Source organism: Moschus berezovskii, chromosome 16 (genome assembly GCF_049115385.1).
Source record: "Moschus berezovskii isolate FMDL1 chromosome 16, NW_MosBer_1.0, whole genome shotgun sequence".
NCBI lineage: Eukaryota > Metazoa > Chordata > Mammalia > Artiodactyla > Moschidae > Moschus > Moschus berezovskii.
This window is the reverse complement of record NC_142475.1, coordinates 21410597-21434625: the sequence shown is the minus strand read 5'-3', so window position 1 is coordinate 21434625 and position 24029 is coordinate 21410597. Positions and strand designations below refer to the sequence as shown.

The window sequence follows — 24029 nt, the reverse complement described above, 5'->3', positions numbered from 1 at the left end:
TATTGAAATTCATTGGAGGACAATGGTTTAACACTGAGAAGGAAAGATTCTTAGGATAATTTGTGGGGGGTTGGGGTGGTGAAGGCAAAGACTCAGAGCCCCAAAAATTGTGCCTCATGCACCAGAGGACACATGACATGGACAAGGAACCCAGGATTTGGGGAGAAAGGACAGCTTTCATCTCAGTGTGTGGTCTGGGGCAAGTCTCTTTGAATCTCAATTTCTTCATCCATAAAATGGAAATGGCAATATCTGCCCTGCTTACTTTATTGTGTTGATCTGAGTGAAGCTTGCGGACAATAAAACAGTATGAATGTAATGAGTATGATTATAAACTCAATTTCAGGACCAAAAACTCAGTTATTCTAGAATTTGAAAAATGAAAGTGTTAGTCCCTCAGTCATGTCTGATTCTTTGTGACCCCGTGGACTGTATCTGGCCAGGCTTCTCTGTTCACAGAGATTCTCTAGGCAAGAATACCGGAGTGGGTTACCTTTTCCTTCTCCAGAGGATCTTCCCAACCAGGGAATGAACCCGGTCCTCTGTATTACAGGCGTATTCTTTACCATCTGAGCTACAAACCAATTCTGAAAGTTGATTTGTAGTTTAAAAAAAAAAAAAGACTCAGAGTGAGAGAGATTGTAAAGGCCATGGGAGTCTTAAAAATAAACTGGTGAGATCACTGTAATAACAGAAGGGCACTTTTGAGGGGAGGGTGCTAAGAAAGGGAGAAAATAACTGAGAACTGAACAAGTTTAACAGGGCACAGAGAAGGAGGAGGTGTTGCTGGGTCCCACTGGAGGAAGCTGGAGGTATCGTTCACTGATATGCAGAGGATTTGGAGTTAGGGAAGAGCTTATAATGTGAACATTTACTATGAGTCATTATACCATCCCTATTGAGTGCCACATGTAAAAGCCAGATCCCAAAAGAGGTATGCCAAGTGGAGGCTAGGACGACATTCGAGAAATCATGGAGAAGATGCACTGAGCTGGGAGGATCAGGACAGTGAAATGAGTTGGACGCTGCAGGCAAGTTCTGAGAAAGCTCAACAGGAGGCCATGGGAGGGAAGAGGTTAGGACAAGCACATGGATATCTGAGCCCAAAAGGCTGCCAGGAAGTACAAAGATCTGACGTAAGGATGGAATTCGAAGCCAAGATCAGTTCAGGAGGAGCTGGAATCCTAGGCAGGATGGCAAGGCTGCTACTGGATCTGGAAGGAAGCTTGGCAGACACCTTGGATTAGGACCAGAGCTGCCAGGCACAGAAAGGCTGGATTCCCAGGAACAGGACATGAGGACAGTGTTTAGGTCTTGATCATCCAGAGACCGCAGGCTCCTTGTGACCTGGAAGCACCTCTCCTTCCTCTCTGTAACCTCACCCGCCTAGCATATTGTCTGGTGTTCAGAAGGCACTTGATCAATGTCTGTTGTAATGAACCAACAAATGAAAGATACATGAGTAAAGCCAAGTTCAAAATACCCAAGAAGCCATGAATTTTATTCCCCTTTCTGGTGGCTTTGGACAGCCTCTGGCTTTCCTTCTAGTGCTACATAGTTCATGTGGGACCACCCTCGTGATCCCTCCTGAGAACTCCTGACCATCTAGCATGTCTCCTTCCCTTCCCTTCACACGGTGTGTGCGCCCAAGATGTCCACGTTCCATTTAGTGGCTTGTTTCTATGGCAACTTGCTCCTTCATTATGCCACACTCACCCTGCCTCTCATTACCAAGCATTGCCGTATCTTTTTCAGATGTCTAACTCTGGCAGTTCCCAGTGTGTTTACATCCTGTCCTGATATAGAATGTCTTACATTAAGGGAACATTGTCTTCCCAGAAAATTAATTTTGAAAATTGCATTTAAACACATTATGGCATGATTTCTTTCTTGCAACTAGAAATAAAAATTTTCTCGACAACTTCTTTGCCAGGAAACAAGTTCCCTTGTCAGCCAGCCATTTTCATTGATTCCTTTCAAAACTTTTTTTCTCCATGTGTATTGTAAAGCCCTGGAAAGAGTCTCCAGGAAAAGCATTTGGCTCCTGAAGTAACATATGGCTCTCAAACTCTCACCTACATCGGCAGACTCTACCTCCTGCTGGTCACTGCCATGGTCAGACCACAACGATCTCACCCTTGGCACTGATGAAAATCTGAACGTCGTTCCAAGAAGAAGGAGGTACACAAGTCACAGTGCACATAATGTTTTTTTCCTTTTGTATCTGAGAAGGTTCATTAAAAAAAAATTATGTATATATTTTTTGAGTGTAAGACCACTTCTTCTATTTATTTTTGGCCATGCTGGGTCTGTGTTGCTGTGTGCAGGCCTTCTCTAGTTGCAGTGCTCCAGCTTCTCATTTCATTGGCTTCTCTCCTTGTGGAGCAGGGGTTCTAAGAGCGTGGGCTTCAAGAGTTGAAGCTCAGGGGCTTAGTTCCCTCCCCACCCCCACCCCAGCATGTGGAATCTTCCCGGACCAGGGATTGAACCCATGTCCCCTGCACTGGCAGGCGGATTCTTATCCACTCACAGTGCACAGTTGATTTCGCTTTATTGTGTCATTTTTATTAGACTTGTCCATTTGTGTCTTAAGGCTCCCGACATGGCTTCATCACTTTAATGAAGATGGATCTAGCCAATCTGTTCTTAGAATCCATCTTGGTCCCCTCACAGCGTGTGTTACGACCTCAGTCTCTTTCTCAGCTGTCATCTATATTAAGAAGCACTCAGAGGAGGCCCACTAAGGGGGGTTCAGGATCACATGATCTTTTCTTTTCCAAGGTGGATTTTTACATCTGCGAGGAGAACTGTCTGCTACACACCTGCCACACGTTGCCAATGTGGGTGGGCTTGTCCTTGGTCCAGCAGCTCGTCCTGTTCCTCATTTGGGGACTTTCACCACTCCTTGCCTTCCTGTAAGACATTAGATAGATTGCGACCCTTGGGTCTTTCGCTTATAAGGTCCCTCAGCTCAATGGTTTGCTGGGATCTTTCATCTAGAGCTTTTCCTCAACTCCCAATGAGCCTCTATGGAGCAGACCATTTATTGTGGCTAAGATACAATTCCCAGTTCCATAGAGCAACTTTCCTCTGGCTCTACATCAAAAATTCAATTCTGAAGGACCTACTGTATAGCACAAGGAACTCAATATTTTGTAATAACTGACATGGGAAAAGAATATATATATATATGTGTGTGTGTGAATCACTTTGTTTTATGCCCAAAATTAGCACAGCATTATAAATCAGCTATACTTCAATTAAAAAAAGAAAAACAATTTCGATTCTGATTTCTCCTAACCTCTTCATATCTGAATTTAGCAGTAGAGTGCATCAGAGGACAATGTAAAGTTTATCCTAAATGTGCACCTAAGCTACGACCCAGTAAGAGATATCTTTAAAAGTGTTGGTTCTGCATACTGTACATACCATACAAGGGGTGATTCCCTAAATGGGAAAGATATCATAAACAGAGGGAATGTATGTATATGTATAGTTGATTCATTTTACTGAACAGGAGAACTGAACACAACACTGTAAAGCAACTATACTCCAATAAAAATTAATTTAAACGTTTTTAAAGGCTTTAAAAGAATAGTGAGCTTCCCTAAAGCTCTGTGTGTCTAGCAGATCTGAGCAAGTCAGCTGGCCTGGGATAAAGAAGGAAGAGCTGCCCTCTGTTTGAATGAGGTGGGCGCACACTGGTGTGCCCCTCCACCTGGTAGGCTTCCCTACATATTCTCCACCTGGTCCCTGCCCACCATGGAGTCTGCCAGCCCTAGGAGGGAAGGAAAGACAGGGGCCCTGAGCCCGAGCCCAAGCTGGAGGCCAGAGCTGGGATTGTTAATGGCAGGGGTGAAGGGAAGCCTATAAAGGAACCGAGGAATGGGGAGGACCAGAGAACCTAGGTCACAGAAGCTAAGGTCTTGTCCAAAGATTCAGGGACAGACTTTTCACCTATTTTTAGATGAAGTAACAGGATGTGGAAACCAAAAAAAAAAAGTGGTCAGTTCTCCCATACTGCACAAAGGTGATGACTTATGCAAAACATCCTCTTTTCCTATTTTTAACTAGATCACAGAAGCTGCGTCAGAGGACTGGCTGCTGACTAATCCTGTTGAGACGCCTTTCTCTGAATTGCATAAATGCCACCTATGCTAGAGAACATTCGAGAAGGAGGGAAATACTGTTAAAGACCACTGCGCACTGGCATCCTTATAGTCTTCTGAGTGGGACTGAAGTGTTCTGGGCCTCAGCTTTCTGGGAGTTGTCTAGGATTTCATCACTGAAAGAGGTGGACAGTCAAAGAGAAATCATTCATTTACTTAAGCTGATTTAATGGTCCCATGACTTTCTCACATTCCAAAGTACAGAAACGACTGTTTTTCAGTAGATTACCTGGAGAAGAATGCTGGTTTTTCAGAAAAACTATTATCTTGTGGTATAAATATCCCCACACCAGGAACAGATATTTTATTCTAGAAAAGGAGTCAGGAACGAAAGCAAAGGGTTCTCAGTGCTTTATGGATGAGAACCACGTCATGACAATGGTGGCCCTTGAACATCAGCAGAAACCTGAGCCATCACGGAAGGCAGCCCCTCTCCATTGCACTGAGGGGGGAGATGGCGCTGCTGCCGATGTGGTGGGGACCAGGTTCCTCCTACCTCCCCGGACTCACCACTTCCTCATGCTCAAGCAGAACCCCAGCAGCCAGTCTCTGCATCTCTTTGCCTGGGAGCTTTTTTCATAACTGAGGAAAGTCAGATGTGCCAGGGAATACATGCCACCCAGAAACAGCACCAGCTCACAACCTGCCACCTTACTGGCAGGACTTGGTGTATAAATACCCCAGGCCCTCACTCCTCAGTGGGATAACCCCTAGGTATGGGGGCTCCAAGCTGCTAACACAGAGAGAAAATGGGATACAGGCTGTGGTGGGTGGATGTTGGCTAGAAGTTAATGTAATAATGTTGGTTTGCTTTCAAAGTATGTATATGAGTCTCTGTGTATATCTGTATGGGGTATGTATATATATATCTACACATATATGTATAGATATACTGAGTGTATTAATATATATGTAAGTATATATATACAATAAATATTATATATGATGTTTATGTATGTTACCTTCTATTTACAGAAGGTGATGCTGTTTTTCTGTTTGCAGTGTTACAGTTTCCCTTTAAACTCATTTACGAAAAAATGCTGGGTTGATTTAAAGCACATGTGAGTACATGACAGAACATGAATTATGCTAATATGATAAACAATGGGGAAGGCTGTGCATGAATGACTGAGATTAGTCTGGTGTCTTCTGCCTCAGATCCCTCTGGTGCTGCAGAAGCTGCGGAGAGAAAGGAAAGCTGGCTTCGGGTCACTTGCCTCAGTTTCAAGCAGGGCAACTCTGAGTTTGCTGGGCTGGGAATCAGTGATTTAAAGAGTGAATTATAAATACAAGCTGCTAGATATAAAATAGATAAACAGAAAGGACTTACTGTGTAGCACAGAATTATAGAATTATATGCAATATCTGAATTATATCCAACAACAGAATTATATTCAACATTCCATTATAATAACCTATAATGGAATATCGGAGAAGGCAATGGCAAGCCACTCCAGTACTCTTGCCTAGAAAATCCCATGGATGGAGGAGCCTGGTAGGCTGCAGTCCGTGGGGTCGCTAAGGGTCCGACGCGACTGAGCGACTTCACTTTTCACTTTCATGCATTGGAGAAGGAGATGACAACCCACTCCAGTGTTTTAATCTGAAAAATACCTGAATCATTTTGTTGTATACATGAGACTAACACAATATCATAAATCAACTATACTTCAGTTTAAAAAATCCAATGTTGGCATTGAATTGTACATCTAAAAACTGTTAAAATGGCAAATTTTATGTTATATATATTTTGCCACAATACAAAAATATAACTTTTTTTTTAAAAAAAGAATGAATTCGAGGAAGGGAGGTTTACTGCTTAAAGGAATATTAGTTGATACATTTGCAAATTTCATGAGTCCAGCACTCAGTTGAGCAAGAAATTGGAGCCCAGAGAGATTAGATGACATTTCCTAGTTCCCACACAGAGATTGTGACAAAGGCAGAGTGGGCCGCATTCTTGTAACTCTCTCCCATGCTCTTCCCACTGTGCTCACTTCCTGAGGTAGTGGGAATTGAAGGATAGGAGGAAGTGAAAGAGCAGAGAAGGCTGGAGAGTGCTTTACAGGTGGGGAGGTCCAAGAGCTCAAAGAAGTGAAGGCGGAGTGCAGGTGACTCTTCCCAAGCCAGGTGGGAAGAGCTTTTTGACTGAAGGGAGGGTTGGGGCAGAAGGGGAGGGAGAAATAAGGTGAGGAAATGGGCTAGCATCAGACTTGAGGGGAGCTCAGATGCCTGGAGCCGACTCGCTGGAAAAGACCCTGATGCTAGGGAATACTGAAGGCAAAAGAAGAGGGCAGCAGAGGATGAGATGGTTAAATGGTATCACCGACTCAATGGACATGAAAAAATTTGAGCACACTCTGCGAGATAGAGAAGGACAGGGGAGCCTGGTGTGCTGCAGTCCATGGGATCACAAAGAGTCAGACACAACTGAGCGACTAAACAACAAACAACAAATGCCTGGTGTGTGTAAGTTGCTTAGTTGTATTGATTCTTTGAGATCCCATAGACTGTAGCCTGCCAAGCTCCTCTGTCCACAGAATTCTCCAGGCAAGAATACTGGAGTGGGTAGCCATTCCCTTCTCCTGGGGATCTTCCCACTGCTTGGTGAGGAGAATGTTAACTCCCCAGGATTTGTGATCCAAATCTCTGAGCTCGGAATTGACAGATCAAAACCAGGCTGTAGAATGCAGCATGGTAGAAAGTAACTGTGATCAAATATTGCTTCATGAACACACAATTTACTTAGCCTGTCTGTGCCTTAGCCTTTTCATCTATAAAACAGCAACAGCATCAGAACTTCCCTCTTGAGATTTTGGTAAGCATTAATGGAAATTATACACCCAAAACAATTGTCTGGTATCTAGTCAGGACTCAGTAAATAATAGCTACTATGATCTCTGAGGGGCTTCCCAGGTGGACCTGGTGGTAAAGAACCTGCCTGCCAATGCAGAGGACATAAGAGAAGTGAGTTCGAGCCCTGGGTTGGGAAGATCCCTTGGAGGAGGGCATGGCAACCCACTCCAGTATTTTTGCCTGGAGAATCCCATGGACAGAGAAGCCTGGTGGGCTATAGTCCCTAGGGTCATTCAAAGTTGGCCACAACTGAAGCGACTTAGCATGCACACATGATTTCTGAGGACTGAGTCAACTCTAGAGATGGAAGTGCCTTGGCTGAGCTAGCTCGTAGCAGAGCCAGAATTAGAAGACAGATCCTATAATTTCTAATTCAACATTCTTTTTCTTTCATTATATCATATTTTAAAACAGCGGATTATTTATTTTTTGATACGATTATTTATTTCTGATATGCATTAGCATTTCTACTTGCAAGGCATAGTGCTTTTACTCTTTGTGGGCAGTCACTACAATGGTTTCCTTTCATAAGAAGAATTTTAATCAATTTCTTTCATTCTCTAATTAATATATCACATTTAGAGTGAGTACACTGCTTTGAAAAAGCCAGACTTTCCATTTTCAGTCAACTGACATTGCAGCCTTACTTTAAACCTTATGAAATTATGACATTTAGAATATAATAACTATTTTGATTGTTTCTTTGTGTCTGTGGAGAAAATATTTATTTTGACCAAATGCTATCTTTTCCCTCTTTCATCAAATGAATCATACTTATGACCCAAGTGCATCTGTTGTTCTTTATGATTCATTGATCAACCATGAAAGAACAAACACATCAGATGCTGAAACTTGGGTGATAGGTTATCGGTGATTCTCTCCAGGAGACTGCAGTCTCAACTCCCTGGAAAAGACTCTGATGCTGGGAGGGATTGGGGGCAGGAGGAGAAGGGGAAGACAGAGAATGAGATGGCTGGATGGCATCACTGACTCGATGGGCGTGAGTTTGAGTGAACTCCGGGAGTTGCTGATGGACAGGGAGGCCTGGCGTGCTGTGACTCATGCGGTCGCAAAGAGTTGGACACAACTGAGCAACTGAACTGAACTGAACTGAACTGAAAGAATCATAGACCTGAAGAGATGGCTTCTCACTGAGGAACAAAAGGTTTAAACTGCACAGTGGGAAGCCTCCACTTTTAAGATCTGCATCTAAGAGATGGGCTGCCAAGACATTTAGCTTTGAAAACCAATAGGGCTCTGTCCACAAGCCCCAGGAGGCTTTAGGGAGGTGGGCTCTTAAAGGGTTCCTGTCCTGGGATGCACCAGCCTGAAAGCTCAGGGTGTAGGGCAGGGACAGGGTGCTTGGACTTTGTGAGAGAGAGGCCCATGTGCTGGTCTTGGAGTGGCCTGGGGGCAGGTATCTGATCTGACAGGCATTTGGGGGCCTGCTGGCACTCTGAGGGGGGAAGTTAGGGGTCTGGTGGCCACTGTCTTGGCTCTCTGCCCACCACCTCTGGACCCTGGGATTCCCCCAGTGGAACTTTTATAGGCATCTGTCTCCCAGTCTTTGCAGCTGCTGTCCAGGGGCCACTCCTTGATTGCCTGGCTCTGACAGGCAGCCAGGCTTGCATGCCTGGGTCCCAGGGCAATGTGGCAGTCTGCGAGATGATTCTTGGTTGGTAGCCACCTGAGGCAGTGCACAGGTGGTGATCTGAGGTGCTCCCCCCAGTCCCGCATGAGGCTCTGTCCGGGTGGCCTCTTTGCTGGTTCTGGAGCTTTGACTGGAAGGACAGGGCCACCTGTAAGGCCCTGTGGACGCGGATGTGCTCTCAACGCAGGTAGGCTAGTGCAAAGCATCTCTGCGCCCTCCCACTGCCTCACTGTAGCTTGTGGGTATCTCCCAGATGGAAGCGCATATGCTCATCTGGAACCCCAGTTTGGGGGGTTGCTGCCCAGGGGACACCTCAAGATGATGGCCAGGGAGACATACCTTTGCAGCTGGGCTGCCATCTATGGGGTCGCACAGAGTCAGACACAACTGAAGTGACTTAGCAGCAGCAGCAGCACTAGTTATAGACTTACATGTGTTAAAGTTGCTGCCTGAGAGTCTGGCTTCTTAATCACATACCACCATAGAGAACGTTGTTATTGTTTTTCAGTCACTAAGTTGTGTCCTACTCTTTGTAACCCCATGAACTGCAGCACACCAGGCCTCCCTGTCCTTCATTATCTCCGAGTTTGCTCAAATTCATCTCCATTAGTCAGTGATGCCATCCAGACTTCTCATCCTCTGTCACTCCTTTCTCCTCTTGCCTTCAATCTTTCCCAGCATTGGGGTCTTTTCCAATGAATCAGCTCTTCGCATCAGGTGGCCAAAGTATTGGAGCTTCAGCTTTAGCATCAGTCCTTCCAATGAATATTCAAGGTTGATTTCCTTTGGGATTAACTGGTTTGATTTCCGTGCTGTGCAAGGGCCATTCAAGAGTCTTCTCCTGCATGACCGTTTGAAATCATCAATTCTTTGGCACTCAGCTTTCTTTACAGTCCAACTCTCACATCCATACATGACTGCTGGAAAAACCATAGCTTTGACTATACAGACCTTTGTCAGCAAAGTGATGTCTCTGCTTTTTAATATACCATCTATATTTGTCATAGCTTTTCTTCCAAAGAGCAGCATCTGTCAATTTTGTGGCTGCAGCCACCAACTGCAGTGATTTTGGAGCCAAAGAAAGTGAAACCTCACACTGTTTTCACTTTTTCCCCATCTATTTGCCATGAAATGATGGGACTGGATGCCATGATCTTCGTTTATGAATGTTGCGTTTTATTTTATTTTTTTTGGTTTAGTATGGTTTATTACTCTGTGCCTTAGTACAGATGCTGTGGCTTGCCCATGGTGCTCTTAATGTACAAGGCCCTGACGTTCTGCCAATTTTTCTTGAGCAATGACACCAGGAAGTTGACAGCTAAGTGGATGTTGTACACAAGCTCATCATCTGTCATCTTCACGTGGCCAACAGCCACGGCTAGACATAGCACCTTCTTCATCTGGAACTTGATAGTGGACTTCACTTCATCAACTTTGGCCACCATGTTCTCATTGTGGGTAAGCAAGGAAGGGAACTTGCCAGCCTTGTTCAGGCCTGGGCCCAGGATTCGGGGGATCTGCTTGATCAAAGACTCCGAAGCCAAAAAGGCATCGTATTTCTTGGCAAGCTTCTTGACCAGTTTCTTATTCTTGTTGAGTTTCTTCAGCGCCTCGATGTCCATGTGGGGGATATCCACAGCCTTGGCCTCATCACAATGCTGCTGGTCCCCCAAGACACACACGGAGAACTTGGGGCGGGGAGTGGACTTAAGCCTGACGGTGCCCGAGAAGCGTTTGTCTTTCTGAGGGTCATAGTTCTTCAGGCTGATCTGAAGCTCCACTGTCTCCAAAAACTTTCTGCGCTTGCGCTGGTTCCCGTGCAGGACTTCCTGCACCGCCTCGTAGAGGGTGTCGCGGGAGACTTTGCTGCTCATTGTTCCCTAGACCGTGATAACCGGAAAAGCTGAATGTTGCGTTTTAAGCCAGCTTTTTCACTCTCCTCTTTCACCTTCATCAAGAGGCTCTTTAGTTCCTCTTCACTTTCTGCCATCAAAGTGATATCATCTGCATATCTGAGGTTGTTGATATTTCTCCTGGCAATCTTGATTCCATCCTGTGAGTCATCCAACCCAGCATTTCACGTGAGGTACCCTGCATACTAGTTAGATTAGCAGGGTGACAATATACAGCCTTGATGTACTCCTTTCCCACTTTTGAACAGGTCCATTGTTCCATGTCCAATTCTAACTATTGCTTCTTGCTCTGCATACAGGTTTCTCAGGAGGCAGGTAACGTGGTCTGGTATTCCAATCTCTAAGAAATTTCCACAGTTTTCTGTGATCCACTCAGTCAAAGGCTTTACCTTAGTCAATGAAGCAGAAGTAGACGTTTTTATTGAATTCCCTTGCTTTTCCTATGATCCAGCAAATGTTGGCAATTTGATCTTCAGTTCTTCTGCCTTTTCTAAATCCAGCTTATTCATCTGGAAGTTCTTGGTTCTGCTGAAGCTTAGCTGGGAGAATTTTAAGCATAATTTTGCTAATATGTGAAACGAGTACAATTGGATGGTAATTTGAACATTCTTTGGCATTGCCTTTCTTTGGGATTGGAATTAAAACTGACCTTTTTGGTCCAGTGGCCACTCTGAGTTTTCCAAATTTGCTGGCATATTGAGTGCAGCACTTTAACAGCATCATCTTTTAGGATTTGAAATAGCTCAGCTGGAATTCCATCACCTCCACTAGCTTTGTTTGCAGAATGCTTCCTACTGCCCACTTGACTTCACACTCCAGGATATCTGATTTTAGGTGAGTGACCACATCATCAAGGTTATCCAGATTACCAAGACCTTTTTTATATAGTTCTTCTGTGTACTCTTGCCACCTCTTCTTAACCTCTTCTGCTTCTGTTAGATCCTTGCCACTTCTGTCTTTATTGTGCCCATCTTTGCATGAAATGAAAACTCTAAATATGAAAAAGAATCTTCCACAATCTCACCAGAAATCATTGACTTTTTCATTCGTGCCACTCTCTAATCTGTCCAGTTTATTTTCAGAATCTGTAATGACTTTTGTTTTCTTATATGGTGATTTAAAAATACTATACTTGTTCAGTCAAAAAAAACCTCTCTTAAAATGTTATGCGTGTGCTTACTAAACACAGCGTTAGTTTCTAATGTGTATGTCAGTGATAAATTTACAAATATCCTGGATTACTCTCCTTCTTTTTTTCTTGTGCTTTCCTGCAATAATTCCTGGACTGACTTTGCTAACTGGTGCTTGTCAAAATAGATATTTTATAATCACCTCTTCAATTCAAGCTTACTAAACTTCACAGATATAGTGGTTCCTAACCTTGATATATTATTAAGAACAAGCAATTAGCTTGTCATTTTATTTAAAAGTATAAAGTTCTAATTTCAAAATTTCTGCATGCATTTACCATAATTATATGAGAATCTTTTCAAAGCTGCTTTTTAATCTTTTGAGTTTCCCTGTCTAACTTTGCCAAATACATTGATAGTATTAATAAATCTTTACAATAATTATTTTTAAACAAATTTGCTTAGATTTTAAGAAAAGTTTAATTTTTGTAAACAATATGATAAATATAGAAAGATACTGGGCATTCTTGAAAGCAATGATTTAAAAAGCTGACCTAATAAACTCTCTGGTGTATGAACTTTGCTAAATTTATATATGGTGTATGAACTTGTATAAATGCACACCACTATATCTTATGTTATCATAAGGCTTAATGATTATGGTCTTAGGGTAACATGAAAGGTTTCTTTTAAGTAGTACCCAACATCTTTAAGAGAACATTTAACTTTCTTTACTTGGAGGCAGTGTTGGTGACTCTAATCATTTTTATCAGATTAATTAAAGTAAATGAGTTAACCACATCATTAAAACTTATTTTGCCTTAAATGCAATAATAATAATAATAATAATTGACCTCAGTGGTTTTTGTCAGTACTACTGATTGGGTGAAAAAGTTTTAGTTCTTACTTCCTTAGGTGTTGCAGATATTTCTTTCTCTTAGGTGAATTAAGACAAAAATGTATGATATGTGAATATGTAAACATACCCCGTATTATAATTAGGTTCTAACAGAAAAAGCAGCAGATATAGAATCTAAGAGGAAAGACGATATTTAACATCCTCAGTATAACAGTAAAAGAATGTATCAGTAAGAAGATTTTTAGAATTATTGTATCTCACTGTCAAAGAGAAACACAATTGACAACAAATATGGAGTCAATGAGGGCATCGTAATGACACTTACAGCAGAATACGGCCACCAAGTGCAGATTCATGAGATGAGAAAGAGTGATTTAGACCATGTGATACAGTTTTATAAGCCATTAAAATTAGAGGTGAAAGGAAGTTGTATTAAATTACTTAGGGCAATATCTTTCTGACTCTACAAGATTAAGAGAGCACACTTCACAATAGATGTCTTCAGAAATTTAACTGACCATTCATTTAAATCTAAAGTGGATAAGCTGAAATTTAATAAGCATTTTATGTCCTACATTAGATTGGCCCTAATAAGCGAGTCTGAATCTTGTTTGCAAGATCAAAATTGCCTTTGGTGACCAGCACCTCTTTGCCTGTCTGTCCTTCCAGTAGGGACACACGCTTCAGAATAAGGGCAAGCATGCCTAACAGATAACAGCAGGACGTTCTCCAGGTATTTGGCGAACTGTCCAAAGTCATCGTCTATTAGAAACAACAGGGATTTTGCTACTTCAGAAAGGTATTTGGTTTCAAGGAAACTAAGACCCCTTTACCAACCCCTCTAGTGCCCTTCTCACAGAGAAGAGGGGTAAAGACAGCATTCATCTTAGAGCATTCAGATGAGGACAGAGAAACAGGCCATTGTTCCCTGAAGGCACTGCCTGCTCCATGCCCTTGGGACTTAGCAAAAGCTACCACATATTATTATTTATTGTCTAAGCATCCATCTGTCTTCCTGACTAGACTGAAAGCATCCCAGAGGCAGGTACAAAGGTGAGTTATCTGGGCATCCCCAGCACCTTCTATGTGCCCTGTTCAAATTTTTGCTGTGGATAAAGGTGATATTTTTAGGTAAATAAGTAAACTAGTTCATTAATAGAATTTAGAAAAGCTGAGGATCCAATTTTCTCTAAAAATTGAGTAGTAGTATTTTTAATTTTTTATTAAAGTATAATTGATTTATAATGTGTTAATTTCTGCCATAGAGCAAAGTGATTCTGTTATATATGCACATTCTTTTTAAAATATTCTTTCCCACTATGGTTCAGCATAGAATATCGAATATACTTCTCTTTGCCATACAGTGCGAGTGTGCTAAGTCTCTTCAGTCATGTCCAACTCTGTGCAATCCTTTGGACTGCAGCCTGCCAGGCTCCTCTGTCTATGAGATTCTCCAGGCAAGAATACTGGAGTAGGTTGCCATGTCCTCCTCCAGGGGATCTTCCTGATTCAGAGATCAAACCCGCGTCTCTTACGTCTAAGCTGCAATGGCAGGAGGGTTCTTTAGCACTTGGCCACCTGGGAAGCCTGTGCTGTACAGCAGGACCTTGCTTATCCATTCTATATAGAAGAGCTTACATCTGTCACCCCCATCTCCCACTCCACCCCTCCCCAACCCCTTCTCCCTTGGCAACCACAAATCTGTTCTATTTGTCCTTGAGTCTGCTTCTGTTTTAGATAAGTTCATTTGAGTCATATTTTAGATTCTACATAAGAGTAATATCATATTCTATTTGTCTTTCTCTTTCTGACTTACTTCAAACAGTATGATAATCTCTGATTGCATCACATTACTGCAGATGGCATTATTTTGTTCTTTTTATGGCTGAGTATTGGGGCTTCCCTGGTGGCTCAGAGGTTAATGAGTCTGCCTCCAATGCAGGAGACCCGGGTTCGATCCCTGGGTCGGGAAGATCCCCTGGAGAAGGAAATGGTAACCCACTCCAGTATTCTTGCCTGGAGAATCCCACGGATGGAGAAGCCTGGTAGGCTACAGTCCACGGGGTCGCAAAGAGTCGGACACGACTGAGCGACTGAACAGAACAGAACAGAACAGATGGCTGAGTATTATTCCATTGTGCTGATATATAGGTACCACATCTTCTTTATCCATTCATCTGTTGATGGACATTTAGGTTGTTTCCATGTCTTGGTTATTGTAAACAGTGCTGCTATGAACATAGGGGTGCATATATCTTGAATTATGGTTTTGTCTGTATATATGCCCAGGAGTGGGATTGCTAGATCATGTGGTAATTCTATTTTTAGTTTTCTGAGGACCCTCCATACTATTTTCCATAGCAGCAGCATCAACTTACATTTCCAGCAACAGTGTAGGAGGGTTACCTTTTCTCCACACCCTCTCCAGCATTTGCTATTTGTAGACTTTTTAATGATGGCTATTCTGAACTGTGTGAGGTGGTACCTTATTGTAGTTCTGATTTGCATTTCTCTAATCAACATCTCCCATCACTTCATGGGAAATAGATGGGGAAACAGTGGAAACAGTGTCAGACTTTACTTTATTGGGCTCCAAAATCACTGCGGATGCTGATTGCAGCCATGAAATTAAAAGATGCTTACTCCTTGGAAGGAAAGTTATGACCAACCTAGATAGTATATTAAAAAGCAGAGACATTACTTTGCCAACAAAGGTCCGTCTAGTCAAGGCTATGGTTTTTCCCGTGGTCATGTATGGATGTGAGAGTTGGACTGTGAAGAACGCTGAGCGCCGAAGAATTGATGCTTTTGAACTGTGGTGTTGGAGAAGACTCTTGAGAGTCCCTTGGACTGCAAGGAGATCCAACCAGTCCATTCTAAAGGAGATCAGTCCTGGGTGTTCATTGGAAGGACTGATGCTAAAGCTGAAACTCCAATACTTTGGCCACCTCATGTGACGAGTTGACTCACTGGAAAAGAGTCTGATGCTGGGAAGGATTGGGGGCGGGAGGAGAAGGGGACGACAGAGAATGAGATGGCTGGATGGCATCACCGACTCGATGGACATGAGTTTGAGTGAACTCCGGAATTGGTGATGGACAGGGAGGCCTGGCGTGCTGTGATTCACGGGGTCGCAAAGAGTTGGACATGACTGAGCGACTGAACTGAATTGGACTGAATCAACAATATTGAGCATATTTTCATGTGTCTACTGGGCATCTGTATTTCTTCTTTGCAAAAATGTCTATTCAGGTCTTCTGCCCATTTTTCACTGTGTTGTTTGGTTTTCTGTTGTTGTTGAGTTGTGTGAACTGTTTGGAAATGAAGTCCTTGTCATTTACAAATATTTTTTCTCATTCTATAGGCTTTTTGTTTTGTTTATCGTTTCCTTTGCCATGCAAAAGCTTGTAAATTTGATTAGGTCTCATTCGTTTATTTTTGTTTTTATTTCTATTGCCTTGGGTGACTGACCTAAGAAAACATTGGTACAATTTATGTCAAAGAATGCTTTGCCTATGATCTCTTCTAAGAATTTTATGGTATCATGTCTTATGTTTAGGCCATTTAGAGTTTATTCTGTGTATGAGTGTATTCTAACTTTAGCAATCGATCTTTTGCCTTAGTTAATGTGGGGCAGATCCCTTCTCTAGGAGAAATAAGTTCCAAATGAGTAAAAAAAAAATCACATATTGTATCAATTTATTAATATATATGTTTAGAAAATACAGTAAAGCATAAAATCATTAGAATATTTATAAAATCCGAAACTACAAATTTATCTTCACCACAGGTCTTTTTTGGTCAAAAAGTTATGCTAATTAAATCAGCGCTTATCAGAGTTTGGGCTCTAGAGCTGGTCCTATGTGCTATTAATAGTATTACAATTAAAATTGTACCAAAATTTAATAATTTGAGAAAATTTGGGGTGAAACAAAATTATATGATATTCCTTTATTATAGGATTTCTCAAAGATCTATTATTATAGAGTTTCTTTTAATTCTTAAAAATTATGCCAACATGCTTTATGGATCTTCAAGGTTGGAAGGCAGCTGATATGGATTTATTAACATCCTTTATCTCTTTCATGAAACAACTAAGGGATTCGTGGTTTGAGGAACACACTTGGGGAAATGCTGACTCAGACAGAATTCTAATGTAGGCTCCTCCTGCTAGAGAAATTTCACCGTTGATGACCTGTATTGAAACAACTGCGATGTAAAGCTGTTCTCAGTGCTGGCTGACTGTTAGAATCATCTGGGAAGTTTAAACATACAGAAGCCAAGACCCCATCCCAAGCAAGATAAGTCAGAGTTTCTGAATGTAACTTTTCCCATCTAGAAGATAGAAATAATACTACCAACTTCACAGGATTGTCATGAAACATAAATGAGACCACATGTGTAAAATACCTACTCTAGTGCCCAAAACGAAAATTGTCTTTGGGGAAAAAAAAAGTTTTTTTCTGGGGCTAGTGTAGAATTTCAATTTAAAAATGTAGAAGATATTATGAAAATAGAAAATCATCATTTGGCCGGCACTCTTTTGCATCCTTGGATGCAAAAACTAAAGGGTGAATGTATGATGAGAAACAGGATGTTTGCATAGTCTCAAAGTATTTCCTCACAATATACTTATTCATTACAAAGGGAAAATAGTGACTTCAACAGTGGAAGACTCTGCGCACCCCATCTTAACTAAGTGAAGAAAGGTTGCCTCACCAGTAACGAGGCACGTCAGCATGACCTACCCCTGATCTCGTGCATTGAGAAGAGCACTTCTGCAGTACCAGTGCCAAAAAATACGTCTCCTGGGTTTCCTTACTAGGAAACATCGGACAAACCCAAATCAAAGGACATTTTACAAAATAACTGGCAGCACTCTTCAGAAGTGTCAAGGTCATGAAAGGAAAAGAAAGACACACTAAGGAACAGTCCCTGATCAGAGGAGAGTAAGGGACTATGACAAAAAAATGCAATGCGTGAGCCTGGACTGGATCAAGGACCAGTCCTTGGGACATTAGTGGGACATTAGCGGGACAACTGGTGAAAATCCAGTGAGTTTTGTAGATTCTGCATTTTCCAAATGCTATTACCTGGTTTTGACAGTTGTGCTGCAGTTATATATGATGGTAACATTCAGAGATGAGGGGTGATGGGTAGATGGAATGCGGTACTATTTTGCAGCTTTTTTTGTAAGTCTGAAAATTTTTCAAAATGAAAAGTTTAAAAAATGTAATGTTTATTTCTTTCCTATTGGACACTATAGAGAAAACAGAATCAGTATTTTTTTTTCCTTAGGTATTGTAGGGGAAATATGTCTCTGTGCTGTACAGTATATATTGAGTATCGTGAAAAAGAGGCCCAAGGTGAACACTGTAACCAGCCTTTCATATGATTTTAATAAATGTGTTCTCTAAATAAATGTGGCTAGAAGATTTGGTAGAAGAGGAAAAACCAAAGAGATCGAGGAAAGTAGAGGGCAGGAGAGAGGAGGTGGTAGGAAGAAATTGGGAGCTGCTGGAGATGGGTTTTGGAAATTCTTGAATAAGGGTGCAGGAGGCAGACAGACAGTTGTGAGAATAGGAAATAGCCATGAAGGATATTAAGGAGGGCAGAGAAGGGACAGAAGCACCGAAAGATATTTTGCTGGCATCATACATGTTCTCCTTGATATTCTCTTGTGAGTCTATAGTCGAGATTTTTATTTTTTCTAATTTTTTTCTTTGAATATTAATCTATGCTGAGACTCGTCCTTGAAGGGTCTGAGTTATAGTCCTGTTACACTGACACACAGTCCAGACCACGTGCCTGGTCTGTGAGACAGACAGCTTAACCATTTACCTGGGAGCCCTTGAAGGAAAAAAGTAGCTTGACCCGGCAAACTCAAGCCGCTGAAGGATCTTGCTGTGCAGTTCTCCCCTGCCGGGGATGAGGAAGGGCCACCATCAGTAGACTTGAGAAGAATTGCTGGCGCAGGGTGGATGAAGAGTTGTGTGGGGTCTCTTCTAGGTTGTCTTCACTGGCACTGTCCATTTGTTTCTTCCCAATCACTTCCAAGACTGGAAGCCAGAAATGAATCTGAAAAGACACAAAGTTGGATGAATGAGCATTAGAATTACTTCAGCTGCCACTGACATTAACTTTTCAAAAGACTTTGAAAAAGGCCAGAAAAGCTTATCCTTAAGGATTGTCTTGGTCTTTCATTGTCTATGAAATATTTTCAGATTCTGTAAAATGTAGATGGCTGACGGCAACAATGCAAATGATTCTTGTCCATAGGCATGCAAATGAATTTCACCCAGTGGAATACAACTCATCCTCCCATCCACCCTGTTGGAACAAGTCAGTTTTGCTTCTATTAAGCAAATTAATTTTGGTCTTCTCAGTGGTTTGTATATACGTGTGTGATTTAAATTGCTCTTGAACTAGTTGGAATTTCTTACTGTTCCCTTTTTAATTAATAAGTTGAATAAAGTCTTTGACAAGTGTTCATTTTATATGTGTGTGAAAGTCATTATGTTATATATGTGTAAATATACATATATCATATAAATATCATCATATATTTTTAAAAAGCTTTAATGTTTATTTACGTGGCTACACCAGGCTGCATGTAAGATATAGGTCCCTAACCAGGAATTGAACTCAGGTTCCCTGCATTGGAAGCTTGGAGTCTTAGCCACTGGACTACAAGAACAGTCCCTATGTCTTTTAATGCTGGACAATGAGCACATTCTTTGGAGTTTACCAAGTTGTAGCAGATACTTCCCTTCTGTTCTTTATTTACTCTGGTAAAATAACTCTCTCTGGGCATTGTCCTTTAGCAGCCATTAGAGGAGGCATTCCCAGTAGCTTCTCTTCGATAAGACTGAAAAACTCACTTGGAATCAGTGTTTTGAAGGATTATTCTTGCAGAATCTTCTGGACTGACCAGCATTATTGTAGAATCTTCTGGACTTAGCCATGTGTGTCTGTTCCCCATCCTCACCCCCTCACCCCCAGGGTCTCCGCATCTGTTGCTGGGGATATAAGCCTTAACGTAAACTTGAAAGAGTGCTTTGAAATTCCATTTGCCCTTGAAGCTCAAATTTTCCCTAGCTACAGGTTACACCCCCATTTCAGCTTTACCTTTGTAAAGTACAGACTCAGTTTCCCTTTTACTTCTTCCACTGGCTGCTTTGATCTTTTCTTCAGTATCTTCGCGTGGAGGTATTGCATGCGCTCCCTCTGCACGCTTGGGTAGAAGGATGCTGACACCAGGATTTTAAGTTGCATCAGGATGGAGGACAACAGTCCTAGCGTCACTAGTATCACAAGAATGATGCTGAGAGGAATCCAGGTCTTAGACAGAAGAAGTTTCGGTTTAGGGATGCAGGTCGGTTCAAACAGAGATATATTAAAGGAAGAATCATGGATGATGTCTTGAGTCCCTTGGTCCTAAAATGAAAGAATAAAATCAAGATTCATGCCATTTTCATAGCCTGCCCTGCTGCTACTGCTGCTAAGTCGCTCAGTCGTGTCTGACTCTTAGCGACCCCATGGACTGCAGCGCACCAGGCTGCTCTGTCTATGGGATTTTTCCAGGCAAGAGTACTGGAGTGGGGTGCCACTGCCTTCTCCAATACCCTGCCCTAGTCTTTCTCTATACTGCTCTGCAGCAGGTAGCATTTATCTTAAAACATGCAGGGAGCTTTGGTGGAAGGAGCTATTCCAACTCCTTTTATGTGCAATGATTGAAGTAAAGAAGGGAGGAGTTTTAGTTGTAGCTACTGCAGTGTTTTCCAAAGTATCAGGTAAGTTTGTTTGCTCTGTCTCTTCTTTAGAGAGAAATGATGCCCACGAGACTTTTGAAGGCTCTGAGAAGAAAGCAGAGAAATTTGTTTGCTTCAGCAAATCCTTCTCCTAATAATGTTTGAAAGGATTTTAAAATTATTTATTTCCTTTATTTTTGGCTGCACTGGGTTTTTATCGCTGCACACTGGCTTTCTCTAGTTGTGGCAAATCGGGGCTACTCTCTAGTTGCGATGCCTGGGCTTCTCCTTGTGGTGGCTTCTCTTGTTGCAGAGCACAGGCTTTAGGGCACTGAGGTTTCAGTAGCTGTGGCACACCCATGGGCTTAATTGCTCTGCCGCATGTGGGATCTTCCAGACCAGGGATCAAACCCCTGTCCCCTGCACTGGCAGGCAAATTCTTAACCACTGGACCACCAGGGAAAAGAAAAAAGTGAAAGTCACTCAGTCATGTCTGACTCTTTGCGTCCCTTGGACTGTGTAGCCTGCCAGGCTCCTCTGTCCATGGAATTCTCCAGGCCAGAACACTGGAGTGTATAGTCATTCCCTTCTCCAGGGGATCTTACCAAACCAGGGATCAAACCCAGGTCTCCTGCACTGCAGGCAGATTCTTCTCCATCTGAGCCATGAAGGAAGCCCAGACCACCAGGGAAGTCCTCTTCTAATAATTTTGACCACATAACCCACGTATGGAACACCTGTTTCTATACTTCAGGGGATGTAGGATTCATGAAAGATGGTTTCAGGAGATTTTTTGTAGCAGAGCCCATCAAGACCCAGTTATAGCCTCTGCATCTTGACAAACACCCCATCAGCAGACCACAAGGTCATAAAGATGTGGAGGCGTTAAATTATGTTCTCAGTCACCCTCCTAGAGCTTGAAGTGGCGGGGATGGGGTGGAATTATTCTTGATGCAAAGATACTAAAAAGAGTATATTTACTGAAAGTGGCTCTCAAATCCTATTTATAGAGGTCTCAAAATAGGACAATTTCTCATCTCTCTTGGATGCTAGGAGGGGTGCATTCCTTCCTGTTTGAAGGAAACAGAATAAACCAGCTGCCCTCATCAAGCTGACCCAGAGGGCAGATGACATTGGGCCAACCAGACAAGCCACCAGCAGGAGACGTGTGTGCTGATTCAGCTCTTACTTTTCCCTGACCTGAGAAAGTCACATCATCTCTCAGTGGATCTGTTTTCCAATTTGGTAAAACAGGAATTAATGGACCAGATCCTGCCCACGAATAAACTACTCCCAGTGTAAATTAAGCACCTTGGGGATGGAGCATTAACCTTACAGACTGGAATACTTAGTAAGTTATTATCACCCCAGCGCCCCGGAGCCCTGGGGCCCAAAAGCCAGAAATGACTTCTGGAAAGAACCCAACCACACCCGGAGAACACCGTGCACCTTGGATTCACCCCAATATCAATGAAAAATCTGGAAACCCCAATCCTGGGACTTTAACACAAATGTCAAGTCCAATCTGCAATCTCCCCAGCACTGTGGCTAGGAAGGAGAAAGACTTCTTGTTGCCTCTCCTTTTCTCTTATTAAAAAAAAAGACAGTTTGCCTGTGATTAAATAGAGAGTTTTCAGTCCCCAGAGCAAAGGCACGCACTCTTTTTAATACTGTTGAAGAAACAAACACATCGATTGAGTCGGTGATGAGAAATCCTGCAATAAAAAAGCAGCGGGTGTCCGGTCTGGAAAGAAGTTATTTAGTTTAGGAATCTAACCAGGGATTTTGCAGTTGGGAGTCAGGATTGAGTCAACACTTTTGTAAGGGCCTGATAGAGGGCAGTGTGGAAGACAAACTCTCAAAATACAGAGTGATGTATTAAATGGTATCCCAATGTTTTAAAATGTGTTTGCCTCTCCCAAGTAAACAATTTGCCAGAATGGCATCGAGTCACAAATGAAAAGATTCACTCAGGTAGCAGACAGTCCTGAAAAGTTAATGCAGACTGGTGCTGGGCACACAGTAGGTGCTCAATAAGTAACGACCTAGTAGCTATTTTTTTCTTACAGTGCCCAGCCATCCAGCCAGGTCTAGTCACATCATCTCCCATCTTCCTTCTTTATTTAAAATCACATGAAAGTGGGAGGAAACTTGAGCCAGTGTTTCTCCTCTTGCTTGACTGCTTTGCAAATCTGCCCCAACGGAGAGACCAGGAATCTCCAAGGACATCCAGGAATAAGAGAGGCACGGCCAGTCACGTGGAAGCCTGCCGCTGGAGGCACGGTCTCCCAGGCTCCGCAGCAGAGTCTGAGAGTAGGAACAGCAGTCGCATACTCACATCTGTCCCAGCGCCCACTGCCCTGCTGTCCTTGTGAGTGTCCGAGGCGGCCTCCCGCCGCCAGATCGTGAGCTGCTCCACGGCAGCCCTCACGCTTGAGACATCTTTGCATCCCCAGGACCCCCGCAACAACACCCAAAAATGTATTTGTCAGGACATTGTCACTGGGAAGTTTCTGGGCCTTTTTCGAAAGGCAGAGATCACTTCCCTCTCCCACCCCTGTCTCCCCACCCTACCCCTGTCTAAAACAGTGAGAATTCACAAACCAGGCATGGGTTTTGGCTGAGAGAGAAACAGATGAGAGAGGAGCAAAAAGAGAAAGAAAGAAAGGAACTGGTTAAAAAAAGGAACTATGGGAGGGGGTGGGCTGTGAGGGAGGGAAGGGGGGTCCTTTTACCAGCTGCCCCCCAGGATCCAGCCAGCCTGAAAAATCTTGTTTGGCTTCCATCTGAGACACTGCTTCCATTATCCACTCTGCTCCAGATATCTTGAGCAACAGGGGGTTCTTGTAATTAACTGAAGTCTTCAGGGGAAGGGAATGCTCAGAGTAATCAACCCTGTGAAGCAGCCCAGGAGTGGGAGGGACAGGGGCCAGACAGCACCTGCTGACCAGGAGAAAAGGGAGGGAGAGTGCAGACACCGCAGGAGCAAGTGGGGTTTCAGAGGAGGGTTTCCAGGCCCGCTTCTGCCCTTCCCCTCCGAGATTTCCCCCAGCGGAGGCACAACCTCCTGTAGCTCCATGAAGAAGAAGCAAAGTCTGATGCATGGCATCTGTGGATGGTGTTTTCACCAGCCCAGGCTAGTGCACACCACCCCGCGTGCATGACATTCCTACACACACACATACACACACATGTGCAAACACATACAGCTACACACATTGTGTGTGCACATGCCCACAGACACATACACTAGACACACAGGTGCACATCCCACCTAGCTCAGCTCCACAGTGACTGGTTTTAAAACAAGTAAGGCAAGTATCTGACAGCATGCAGATCCTCTGAAATTCCCAAATGGGCTCAGTCGTGTCTGACTCTGTGTGACCCTGTGGACTGTAGCCCTCCATGCTCCTCTGTCCGTGGCAAATATTCCAACCAAGCATACCGGAGTGGGTTGCCATTTCCTACCTTAGGGAATCTTCCCAACCCAGAGATTGAACCCAAGTCTCTTGCATCTCCTGCATTGGTAGGTGGATTCTTTACCACTGCACCTGGCAAGTGGCAAGGAAAGCCCCCTGAAATGTCCACGTAATCATAAACTGCCACAGGGAGAAAATGGAAAAGAGGAGAGATGGGATGAACAAAAACCATGGTCTTTTCTGTTGGGACACGGTTGCCCCAGGAAACTAATGCAGTGATC

The 24029-nt window shown here is 43.0% G+C and overlaps 1 protein-coding gene and 1 pseudogene across 1 annotated transcript in view; both read right to left on the bottom strand.

Moving 5' to 3' along the window:
* Positions 1 to 2552: 2552 nt before the first annotated feature.
* Positions 2553 to 24029, bottom strand: part of DCSTAMP (dendrocyte expressed seven transmembrane protein) — a 45345-nt gene continuing 23868 nt past the window's right edge. Inside the window, exons 3-5 of the mRNA XM_055432533.2 lie at positions 19707 to 20015; positions 18420 to 18656; positions 2553 to 2913 (exon numbers count right to left, since the gene is read on the bottom strand). Coding sequence (XP_055288508.2) covers positions 18462 to 18656; positions 19707 to 20015 — 504 coding nt within the window. The 3' untranslated portion in view covers positions 2553 to 2913; positions 18420 to 18461. The remainder of the gene's footprint in view (positions 2914 to 18419; positions 18657 to 19706; positions 20016 to 24029) is intronic.
* On the bottom strand, positions 9870 to 10573 carry LOC148775228 (large ribosomal subunit protein uL1 pseudogene; annotated as a pseudogene).